Here is an 11,529-nt window from a genome sequence, read left to right as displayed (position 1 = left end):
TTATGGGAATCCCTTTGCTTTTTCTATCGCGTATTGTTTACTTTGTAGCTACATAAGTAGCCGGTTTTGGTTGGTTCAATTTCATGATCATATGTATCCTTTTTTGGTGTTTTAGGTGTAAGTAAGGAATGGGAGCACACGCCCGGTGTTGGATGACGGGCCAAGGGCAAGTCGGGACCTCGTGCAAACTCTCCTCGGAACTGTGATATGGATTATAGACCTCATTGCTCTAAATTATCCACTAAGCATGCATTGTCGAAGGTGCTCTCCTCAAACTATAAAAACAGCGATATTATTTCCCCTCTGCCTTCGCAACAAGTCCGGCATCTAAACCCACTGGCTCCCACACGTCCTTTGTTTTCCTATTCTGTGCCCATACCACGTCTCCTTTCAGATACACTAACACGCCTCCTTTCCCGCTCGCGCTAGCAGTTATTCTAAATAGCGGTAGTCCAGTTTGAACATGTGCTTCGCGAAGTGGAACGATGAGTAGGCCCTCGTCAGCGCACCATTCTTCGACAATATCCTTAAATGTGGGTTCTTCGATTTGTTTTGCTCGACGAGAGGGTTGAGGTGGTGGCTCTTTAGGGACATGGTGTCTTCCGTGGATCTCTTTCTGGAGATGACGTTGTTGCTCTTTGCTAGATTTGGGTGGTGGCAGTTCTGTTTTCGCTTTGTCACCAAGATCAAGTGCTTGGTTCATCATTTCAAGTCCCCCATTCCACTCTTCAATGACGTCGTCTATAGCATTGATTTCTTCTGGTATCTGCGACTTCCACCACGTAAACCACTGCCCGACTTCTTCGTAGTTAGGATCAGAGGTTAACCAGAGGTGTAATATTGAGTGCCATTTGGGGAAGAATTCGGCGCAGAGAAGGAGAGCGAACACGTTTGGTTTGAAATAACGTCTCCATGCCATCACATCTTCGAAGGTTGTCAGGTCCTGATCTTGGGGGTTAACCTCGAAGTTTTCGTGTAAATGCCTTGCTAATCTGGGTAAGAGGTGATTCCTAAGAGCCGTATCAAATTCGGAACCAAGAACATCCTTCCACAAGTCGATATCCTTGAGTAGTCCTTTTTTAAGGTCCAACTTGTCCAAGACGCTGCGGAACTTGCGCTTTGTATCCGATAAAATGCCACTGGGCGCTTTTGGATCAGTATGATGGTCACCCAAATAACGTAACCAATCAAAAAGGAACCAAGGGAATTGTTCCGACGACTCGTGCCTACTTCCCCTCTTAGGTCTCCAACCTTTTATTGCGGTACTAAGTTTGGGAACAATGACTTGATCAAGAAGGTTTGAGAGGACAAATTCGGGCAGCACATCTTTCCAGGAGTCGATCAACGATGTGGCTGGGGCTGGATCCTGTACATTCCAATCATTGACAAGGGCAGAGCGAACGCGAGGTAGCCAAATAGTATAAAATAGAGTCTCGTATAAAGTTGTGGACTGCCGAGCGTGAAGTTCATACTCTTCGTCCGGGTCATGCTCTTTCGCATTCATAAGTCGATATAGTCGTCGAATATTTGAGACAAGGTAGTCTGGTCTGTTGAGTGGTTCCCATTCCTCCATGGATTGCCGGAAAAGAGGTTGGATAGCAGCAACGGCAATTTTAGGCAGCCCGTACTCAACAAGGACGTCTTGATATCGAGATTCGATATCTTCTAGGATCTTCGTTGTTTTTTCCCATCGATCATCAAGCGTATCCTCGAGGCTCATATTCTCCAAAGCCTGGACCGCTGATTTCAGTGACGACATTTGCTCAATCTTCTTCTGCGTCGTATCTATCTCTTCTGCTACTTGGGCTTTCTCGAACTCGACAAACTTCTTTCTCTCCTCGATGCTTTTCCATTCATCGGCGAATGCTTCCAGCTCATTCCGCGCTTTTTGCGCGATCTTGAGGGCTTCAGATTCCTCTGCGCTAACAAAGTCCAATTGTGTCATCAAGCCAGCTGTGGATGTTAACAGCTTTGGTTCCTTTCCCGTCGCATCAATTAGAGATTTCAAAACGTTGGGGATTTCCAGACCAGCTGTATCCGTTTCGAGTTCTCGCGCCGTTCTATACTTCTGTTTCGGAGCACCTCTGGGTGTGCTCGTGCCACTAGTACCGTCAGCCCCTAGCCTACGTGCTTCTCTCCGTTTTTGGCGCCTGGCCAGCTCCTCATCTGAGCTGTCTTCTAAAACTTCGCCTCTTCTGGTGGCTTCACGTTTGGCCTCCTCTCTCGCCTGTTTAGACTTTTCTCTAACAGCTCCCAAACCGATACCCTGTGGTCTCAAAACATGTTCAACAGGATTAACAATACCCTGACCGGTTGCACCGAGACCCTGACCTTCGACGTAACCCATCTTTGCCATCATTCTGGCGGCAAAGGAGTTTCCGCCCATGGACGACGGCTTCCCGCCGGGGCCTGGTTTCGGAGAGGAGGTAGTCTGGTTGCGCCATGATGGGCGATTCGCGGGCTTCGTAGCGGCGGGAGGAGAGGGGGATCTTGACGAAGCTGAAGCAAACTTCTGAAAGCCGAATGCAGGTCTGTAGTTCTCTTCTTCTTCAGATTCAATGTCGTTTATCTTTCGTTTATGGCCAAAGGACGGGCGATATGTCGACTCCATGGTTTTGTGGCAGCTAGTTAACCAACTACCACTGATTAAGAAAACATAAGCAGCAAGCCCAAGAGAAAGAAAACCTCCGTCTTCTATCCTAGTATCATCGCCGTCCCATCAGGGGCTTCCTCAGGGCGTTGATTGTCTGCCTGCTGTCGCTGTTCTTCTTCATTCAAAGGAGTCCAGAATTGCCCCTTTGGGGAAGGCGGTATGAATTACATAAGCACATCTTTAGATAATGGCAGGGTGGGGCGACAATGACGTTTTGCCAAGACCCAGCTTACTGATGAAGGTAGGCACGGGGATTAGTAAACACTGACCATCCGCTGTCGCCCTTTCTGCCCGGATTTTCTGAGTGACTGGCCGAATTCTGTCATAACATTTCCTTGAATCCTTCTGCCCGGGTATAAAAAGGTCCAATTTCTCCTGTATACTCGTATTTTGCTCTCATATAGCATTTTCTGCTTCATTGGTGGTGCTGCGTCAAGAAGTTTCACATCCTGATTCTTCCGAAAAATTTACCGAGAAGACTGTCTCTCACAATCACGATGGCTACCACCGCTCTCCGCTCCTCGCTGCCCATCAGCGCTCTGCGTGCCGGCATCTCCACAGTCCGTGCCAGTAGAGCTGGTCTCTCAGGGATCGCTGGCTCTCGCTTCTTCGCTGCGAAGGCCACACTTCCTGATCTGCCCTGTATGTTTTGAAGTGCACCGATACCTGCTCCGAATCTCACTATGCCACTGTCACCCCTGTTGATCAAAGCCAGTGGATGCTAAATACCCCTCTCTTTCTTTCGAGTAAACAGATGACTATGGGGCTCTTGAACCCTCCATCTCCGGCAGAATCATGGAGCTCCACCACAAGAAACACCATCAAACCTATGTGAACTCGTACAACGACGCCGTCCAAAAGCTTGCCGAAGCCCAAGATAAATTAGACATCCAGTCCCAGGTCTCATTGCAGTTCTTGACCAACTTCCATGGCGGTGGACACGCCAACCACTCCCTCTTCTGGGAGAACCTTGCCCCACGCAGTAACGGAGGCGGCGAGCCACCAAGCGGTCCGCTTGCAAAGGCTATTGACGACAAATATGGCAGCTTGGAAGAGTTCAAGAAGAAGTTCAACGCGGCTCTGGCAGGAATCCAAGGAAGCGGCTGGGGCTGGCTGGTCAAGGATAAGCAAACTGGAGATATCATGATCAAGACCTATGCTGTGGGTAGACCTTTCCGGATCTATGTTCTAAAGTTGGCGCTTCGTGGTTTTGAGCTGACAGTCCTTCTTCTTTTCAGAACCAAGATCCTGTTGTCGGACAATTCTCCCCTCTTCTAGGAATCGATGCCTGGGAGCACGCATACTAGTTAGTTCTCCCCGTCCTTATTCATTTTCATCATTCTCTTTCCCTGACTTATGGTTTCTAGCCTTCAATACGAGAACCGCAAGGCGGAATATTTCAGTGCCATCTGGGATGTTATCAACTGGAAGACAGTTGAAAAGAGATTTGCCTAAAACCGAGTAACTTAGGCCCATAGCTGGACTAGACGCCATCTGTATATTATCACACAACGGGTATTTAAACTGTCGGGCTTTGATTTTCAAAATTTACAAAAGGTCAAAATCTCTGGATGCCTTATTTGAATATGATAATAAAATCATTTGTATTCGTGGGCTTAAACCATTAATTCTATGATCAACGCTTCTTGAGCTAGTCATCAGTAGTAGCAGCACAATATCGTGTCAGCATTATACTGCTAGCACCTATTCAGAAGGGCTCATCCCAAAGTACCAGAAGGAGTTCAAGAATGTTGCAGGGGAGCTTAACATAGGGATATATTGTACAGTTGTAAGAGGAAGTAGCGCAAAGGAGGTCATCAATAGTTCATAAGTAAAAAATAGTCGATAAGAATACAAACACTCATGTAATTAGCATAATTTCGCATATTCGCAGCAAGTCATCAATAGTATGCGTGATAGCATTTTGTAGAATGTCATCAGAAGAGTCATGATAAACAAATACACATTCAAACAACAATCAATAAAGCAAGGCATCATTGCCAAGTGACAGAAACAGGCTCATAGTGTTAGTATCAAGGTTGCATGTTCATTGTACAGTGTGAATTTTTAAGTTAGTTGCCCGGAAAGTGGATGCCGAGAGCGACTTTTCATAGTCGAAGCGTGGTTTGAGGTGCCAGGTTTAGGAGTCAACTGAACACTAGACCGATTTCTAATCTCGCATGCTGAATTTGGTCGCCCAGGAGGCTGAGAATTCAATCTCCCTGGAGCTTCGGGACCATTGGAATGTTTCGGGCCTTTAAACCAGGAGAAAACACTGTGCTGTGCACGGCGAAAGTTCTTGACATTCTCCATGCTGTTGGATGTGCGTGGTCTTTTGGCTAATTCGGCTCCTGTAGCAGAATGTAGGGAAAGAGGGCGATCTCGCGTCGTGGGTGATGGATCGAATTTTATACTACGACGGCGGGCGGTACCGGGCCGCTTATTTTGACTTCCACGATAAGGTTCTGTCTCTTCCGCATCCGGATCCGCAGAAAAGGGGCTGTTGGGTTTGGAACGACCGAAGATGCGGAGGGTGAAACGCCGGCGCATATCGTTTGGGTTCATTGAAGCCAGTCTTTTATGCCGAATACGACTAACAGGCGTCGTAGGAGGTCCAGCATTAGTCTGATCACCGGATTCATATACTTCCGCGGATTTATACACTTCTGGCTCCACGTCGGCCCGCTTGTCTGCCCGGGCAATATCATCGTTTGAGATGGGTAAGGCGGCTTCCAACCAATCCTCTGGAGACAGGATATGCGAATTTGTTACAGTTTTGTTGAGCGAAAACTGCGATATAGCCGAGTCCGACATTGTCGACTTTATAGAAGCAGCATATTTTGGTGGCGTCACACTCAGGAGAGAATCGCCCTTCTTCGTGTCATAGTGACTTTCGTCGATATACATACCCGGGGGGGGTTCGGATAAGTGACGAGTATAGGTTGGGGGAGGAAACAAGCTGTTGAGTCGAGCGTTACGGTCGGCTGCAAAATCAGGATAATTCCAAGGCTCAGCTCCGTTAAGCAGAGCAGTATCGGCGGTGCTAGGGCGAGTTGTTATATCTCCAGCCGGTCCAGGACGACCCATGGAGGCCACACTGGTTACGGAAGAAAATATGCGTGCAGTTCCATACATGCTTCGCTCCTCAATGATGCTTGGATTAGACCGATTCCGAGGGTCGATGAAGGAAGTGCTCATAGTGTCTGGGGTGGGCGGTAGCCGTCCTCCAAAAGTTGCACTGTCTCGGGTGGGTGGAGGTTTTGACCCGGACGGATTACGTTTGGCTTCAAATGCAGCTCCAAGCGCTGGTTGTTTTCGAGATGAGCCGTGGAAACTTGTTGTTTCAGGCTTCGTAGGGGTCTGATCGTGAGTGACCTGTAGAGGCGAATGGGCTGGGATCCATTGCTCAATCCGCGAGAACTTACTGCCAATAGCCTCATGATGTCTCACCGTTCCCGTGTCTGGGGATGGGGTAGAATTTTGGGAAGGTGTCACATTCGCTATCTGAGATTGACCTAGCTTTATAGGACTTGGAGGCGGGTTCAAATCGCTGCACTCACTAAGAGCACTCAACCTTGGTGAATCCAATGCTTCCGACTCGTGGCCTGAAAAAATACTAAACCGCCGCGAGCTATTTACATCCTCGAAATATAGGCTTCGCAACGCACTCGTGCTTTCTGTCTGATCTTGGAGGAAGGACGGTTGGCGTCGCGTCTGCCGTAAAGAGAGGACGCGCGAGCGGCGAGACGTTGCGGAGGTTGTCCCTCTACGCGATGATGTCCTGTCCGGTACATCAATCATTGGTGCGTTCTTTGGCGTTTGACCCTCATCCAGAGTCTCGGTAGATGGAACGGGTTCAACGATACGATAAGGGTGGGGAGTCGATGGCGCCTCAACCCTTTCAGCTGCCATATCTTCAATTTTGTTTTCTAAATCGCATATAAGCCCGACTGCCTCATACAGGCCTCGATCTCGCCTGTCAAGCTCATTTTGAAGGTTCTGATTCTCTTCCTGTAATTCCACACGCGAGGCTTCTAGTTTCTCGATTTGCTCTTCCAATTCAGGTATTCGCTCCAGTTTCTGTTTCAAGGTATTTATATGTTCTATTCGGTGGACAATTTCAAGCTTCAAGTCAAATATTTCCTTGTTAATTTTCGATATGTACTGGATACAATTGTTAGTTTAAATCTGTCAACAGTTTAGAGATACGAGCAGAAACACACCTTGTTCATTTCCCTGAGGCCCATGTCTGTTGGTTCTTTCAGGCCAGCAGAGATGGCGTTGTGAATCTTGTAGCTCTTCTCGGAAGTTGCCAAATTTCCTGACGGGTCTGCAGTAACACTTGGTGATCGGTCATTGCTGCCATGTTCTGATGAACCTGATGGGCGTGTACCACGAGCTGCGCGTCGTTCGTTGATCATATCTTTGAGGAGAGCAGAGTTCGGATTAACACCGAGAGGGGTAGAGCAAGCCCCTAAGCAGGTTCATTTCCGGTTAGCATTCTTCTTCCCATACAACAAGGGTCATTTCCAAGGTCAGATCTCACTCCGTGGCGTAATTGGCCGGTAGCCTCCTGGGGAAGAATGGCTAGTGGACATGTCTCGGTAATCTGTGAAGGCGGTTAGATGGATAATTTTGCATAAATAGGGCTAACACAAGTACAACCTGCATGGACACCATTCACAGATGCCTTAGACACATGGAGAGACGAACACCTTGGTTGCCGATGTATGGTACGTTCCGGGGTGATTGATCCGCCTTTCTCACAATGACAGTTAGATCTGGGAGGGATGCTGATTTGGGTAATGGCGAGAGCTCACTCAGCTGCTTTCGACAACTGGAGGACATCCTGGAAGGGTTGAAGTGCGCAGGTGGAGAGCCTGTGTTTATAGTGGACTGACGTCCCTGTTTGATTGAATCCATTTTTAATTGAGAGATCCGGCAGGTAAACAGTGAATGTCAAAACGCGTCCTTGTTCTTGATCACCTCTCTTGCAGTTTGATGATCATTCCGGCAGTTTCTAACATTAAATCAGGCCTTGTACGGAGTAAATTGCTTCGCTTTGTGTTGTGCAAGGAGCCCATTGAGGAATTGAGGATCGAGTGACAGGCAATTGCCGGCAGAGAAGACTGGAATTCGCGACAAAGATTCTTGCCTTGGAGGTGAGCGTTTTCCTCAAGAAAGAGGTGAAACACTCACATTCGCGAGCGAGCTGAAAATGCGACCGCAGACTTTCAGGGGAGACGGCAAAGAGAGGGATGATGTGCATCAACTGTGATAGCGTGTTTGCAGGGAGGCTGGCGAATCCCAAGCGGCGACGGCCGTCCACACAAAGAGCTCCAACGCCGGGGAAATTTCCCTGCAACGCACGCTAAGTGCCGTCCTCCCCACTCCCAACGAAGCCCTTTCAAACCTCAATCGCTGGTGCGGTAGCAAACATCACCAAAGACTAAAGCGATGCGCCCATGATGTTGTTAAATTCAAAAACCTGCCCACACAGGAATAGAAAAGAACCACTGAATACTGTTATTTCTTGATTCTACTTTAGAAGACTCTTTGCACAATCAGTCTGTGGGGATATCGCAGCATCAATCATCGCTTGATGTGTCGTTAGCGCATGGTCCGGGCCATGCTAGCTAAGATTCAAAATTCCAGGGATCCCGTCGCCAGCCTCCCGAACCCTAACTCCTTAGTTCAGCTGCCATGCCGCCTATCAAGTTACTGTGACTTGCCAGCCAACTCGTGCGTTGTTCCCTGCATTGCCCCTTTCCTTTCTATCCCATCATCTTGCTGCATATCCAACAAAATCGAGTTGTAATTCTTGCTATTTGACTGCTACAAGGTCTCGAGTATCAAAGAACGGCCTTCAATAGAATAGAAATCGAATATCGTGGCGACAGTCGAGTTTCCAAACTATGCTGTAATCACAGAGTATCATGCCAATATTGATGATATCATTGCTTGTATAAAAACAATCACAGAGTACTCCGTACAAACAGATGATTCTAAAGAAACACTAAACGAATGAAGACAAACTCTTTCAGATGAGAACTCATTACCAACGTTCACTATACTACCATATGTCCTACCAAACGCCAACCATGTCATGCCTGTCATAAAGAGAATGATCTCAAGAAACTCATAAAGCTTAGCTACGCTACTTCTTCTTTGCCTCTCCAGCCCAGACACGGGCCTCTTTAGCACTGTCATGGGCAGCGCGAAACACTGTACCACTGTCCATCAGCCTTCTACTAGCTGAGAACGTGGCAAAAGGTGCCTGGAAAAGAGGTATTTTGGAGACTTAGTCGCTACTTACATTGCCGTTCAGTTTCGTCCAAGCCACGCAAAAATTCAACTCCACCTCCCAGCGCCCCGGTTGGGTTGTGGGCATGATCCGCAATTTGCATCGCGCGCTTTTTGAAAGTCTACAAAATGAGTAGTCAACAAACGAGGGGAAAGGGGAAAGGGGAAAGAAGACATGGACTCGTTAAAAGCTCCGCGGCGGGGACGAAGAAGCAGTCCGGGGTGCGTACATCACTAAGAATCTCTACCATTTCTTCTTCCTCGAAGAGTTGTAGTATCTTCACGCCCAGTCTGTAAAAATGTGATGCTAAAGATCGAAGGTCCACCGTCCGCGGATCAGCCTTAAGCGCATTCATCACCGGCTCCGACAGTGCTTGGGGGATATCCAGATTGACCAGCGGATTAGAGCCAGCCTTGGCTCTGTACCAAAAAAAAAAAAAAATCTCAGCATCAACTCACGATCGAGACAGGAAAATGGAGGCTGAGGGAAGCGTACCCCACCGCAAGCATTACTCCCAGCCATAGGGGCACATCTAACCGCGATCCGGCCTTGATCTACAAACTCCGAGAGTCAATTCCCTGACTTTGACATTGGGGCAATATCATTAGACATCGCAAAACGCACGTCTTCGCCGACGTTCCCATCGAGAAAACCCAGCCCTGGAACCTCTAGTTCGAAAGTGCAGGGCAGTTTCTTGGAAAGCATCAGCGATTAGCCTCCTGCACCATTGATCCAGGGTAACTGACTTACTTGTGCATCAGTTAGAATTTCATCAATGTCGTAATATGCCATCTTGAGGAATTAAACGCCCTTCCCATGCCATCCAACGGCCTTCCAGAAATATGTGTATATAACTATATGTCACTGCGCTGGCGCGCCAAGAGAAGAAACGCGATATCACGTGCCTAGCCACCGCGATAAGTCACGACCGCGTTCGTTGATTCTTGTGTTGTCGATTGTACCCTACAGCCACCGCTACAACGTAGCGGTGATAATGGGAGAGCTGCCCCCAAGGTCCGACCGTCCGAGTGAAGTGGCATTCCGAGAATCCATCCACTCTGGACTCGATAGTTAGAGTGGCCTGCAAATCTCAGACTTTCCTGTGTCACGACTGAAGACCCGGGGCTTGTCTCTTATTGCCTGCTTCACAGATAGTGCTACCTAACGTATGACCTTCGCCATATCATGTACAGATGCCTTACAGTTTATCAATTTTAGAACTCAATGCTCCAACTTTGGGGGTTCCAACTGCTCGCTTTTCGCCTGCTAATTGATTGAGGTTGGTCCGTGAATATGGTAGCGATGGAAAAAAGCCACCTCTTGTATGGCTATATACACATGTATGGAGTAGTCGATGCTCTTTTTTACGGTAGATGACTGGTATGGACGAGAAAGCCAGGGGAAGACATCAGCATTTTTCAGGTCCATTCTTACTTTCCCCAGGAAGGCTTAAATATTGAGCATCGCAGTTTTGGCTTTCAGGAACCGAGTTAATCCTGCGTCATTCATAAGTCGGCCTGAGTGCCCGTCAGACTCCTCCATTTATTTGAGAATCACTGACTCAAAGAACACGAGAGATGGTGCAAAGAAATCACTAAGCAACCCTGGGCACTTTGGAATATACGGCGTTCTCTAATCAAGATAGTTATACCATGAAAAAGCTTTCTTGCTTTCGGCCACCAAACGCAACAAGAGCATACATATGCATGACAAGCTCGAACATGCTAGCCTTAAAAAGGAGACGCAACTTATCCGGGGATTTGGGCTGGAATATTTTCTTCCATCTCCGCCTTCAGTTAAGTTTCAACTATCTACGCCTCTCCCGAGGGAAGGTCGATCAATCATCAAAGGAGTGTGGATCGCATTATTGCGTCACCCAATTACGGAGAGCCACAGGGTCGACAGTGAGGATTGTCAATAGAATGCAATGCCTTCTCCCGGTAGTTCTCAAAAGCAAGTTGCAGATCGTTGGGCTATGGAGCTAAATATATCGTTTCCCGTCGTTAACCAGGTTCCTAGCCAGGAAATTTCTTTTTAATTGCACAAAGAATGAATATGTGGCTCCGATAAGACAATAAAAATGCACGCTCCATACCGGACTTCCTGGCCAGCGGGAAGTTGGTTCAGGATACTCAAAAAAAAAAAAAAAAAAAAAAAAAAAATTGAACTCCGGAACAGGGAGTCGAACCCTGGTCTCCCGCGCTTGTTAGTTGGAAGTGACAAGCGGAAATCATGACCGTTAGACCATTCCGGATGCTTGCTGGAAGTGTGACGAATTTCCGCTGATTTCTTCAGAGGAAGAAAAGGTGGAGAAAAAGGGGAGTAATCGACAAAAAAGATCTCCGGAACAGGGAGTCGAACCCTGGTCTCCCGCGCTTGTTATACAAGTGACAAGCGGAAATCATGACCGTTAGACCATTCCGGATTATTAGTGCGGGATATGGAAAATGGGGAAAACTGGTGGATTGTGGGTTAAGACGGGTTGCTGGCCAACATGGGATAGGAGGTTGAAGTGGCGTCAGATATCATCGGGAATTGCGGATAGCTAGTGCAGTCGTGCCTGAGTCGTAGG

At 47.8% G+C, this 11,529-nt stretch overlaps 4 protein-coding genes and 2 non-coding genes across 6 annotated transcripts; 1 reads left to right on the top strand and 5 right to left on the bottom strand.

Annotated features, from left to right (window-relative positions):
• Positions 1–92: 92 nt before the first annotated feature.
• D8B26_001632 (uncharacterized protein) lies at positions 93–2,611 on the bottom strand (the record flags this gene model as incomplete). Its single annotated transcript, XM_003065612.2, has 1 exon — positions 93–2,611. One exon carries the CDS (start codon positions 2,609–2,611, stop codon positions 293–295), a length of 2,319 nt encoding a protein of 772 aa, XP_003065658.1. The 3' UTR covers positions 93–292.
• A 331-nt stretch (positions 2,612–2,942) lies between these two features.
• D8B26_001631 (uncharacterized protein) lies at positions 2,943–4,335 on the top strand. The gene is made up of 4 exons (XM_003065611.2): positions 2,943–3,295; positions 3,408–3,814; positions 3,892–3,959; positions 4,021–4,335. Exons 1-4 carry the CDS (start codon positions 3,151–3,153, stop codon positions 4,106–4,108), a joined length of 708 nt encoding a protein of 235 aa, XP_003065657.1. The 5' UTR covers positions 2,943–3,150; the 3' UTR covers positions 4,109–4,335.
• A 385-nt stretch (positions 4,336–4,720) lies between these two features.
• D8B26_001630 (uncharacterized protein) lies at positions 4,721–7,501 on the bottom strand (the record flags this gene model as incomplete). The annotated part of the gene is made up of 5 exons (XM_003065610.2): positions 4,721–6,817; positions 6,877–7,127; positions 7,200–7,262; positions 7,319–7,411; positions 7,474–7,501. 5 exons carry the CDS (start codon positions 7,499–7,501, stop codon positions 4,721–4,723), a joined length of 2,532 nt encoding a protein of 843 aa, XP_003065656.2.
• Positions 7,502–8,633: 1,132 nt separating this feature from the next.
• Positions 8,634–9,800, bottom strand: PSF3 (DNA replication protein). Its single transcript, XM_066123596.1, has 6 exons — positions 9,708–9,800; positions 9,582–9,650; positions 9,453–9,511; positions 9,187–9,376; positions 8,970–9,078; positions 8,634–8,878 (listed from the first exon to the last, which is right to left on the bottom strand). Exons 1-6 carry the CDS (start codon positions 9,747–9,749, stop codon positions 8,811–8,813), a joined length of 537 nt encoding a protein of 178 aa, XP_065979671.1. The 5' UTR covers positions 9,750–9,800; the 3' UTR covers positions 8,634–8,810.
• Positions 9,801–11,124: 1,324 nt separating this feature from the next.
• D8B26_001628 lies at positions 11,125–11,211 on the bottom strand. The gene has a single exon. It is a non-coding gene; the product is annotated as a tRNA-Asp (tRNA).
• An 86-nt stretch (positions 11,212–11,297) lies between these two features.
• Positions 11,298–11,382, bottom strand: D8B26_001627. Its single transcript has one exon. It is a non-coding gene; the product is annotated as a tRNA-Asp (tRNA).
• Between the last annotated feature and the right edge of the window lie 147 nt (positions 11,383–11,529).

Source organism: Coccidioides posadasii, chromosome 1, assembly GCF_018416015.2.
Source record: "Coccidioides posadasii str. Silveira chromosome 1, complete sequence".
Taxonomy (NCBI): domain Eukaryota; kingdom Fungi; phylum Ascomycota; class Eurotiomycetes; order Onygenales; family Onygenaceae; genus Coccidioides; species Coccidioides posadasii.
This window is presented reverse-complemented; position numbering and strand designations above follow the sequence as displayed.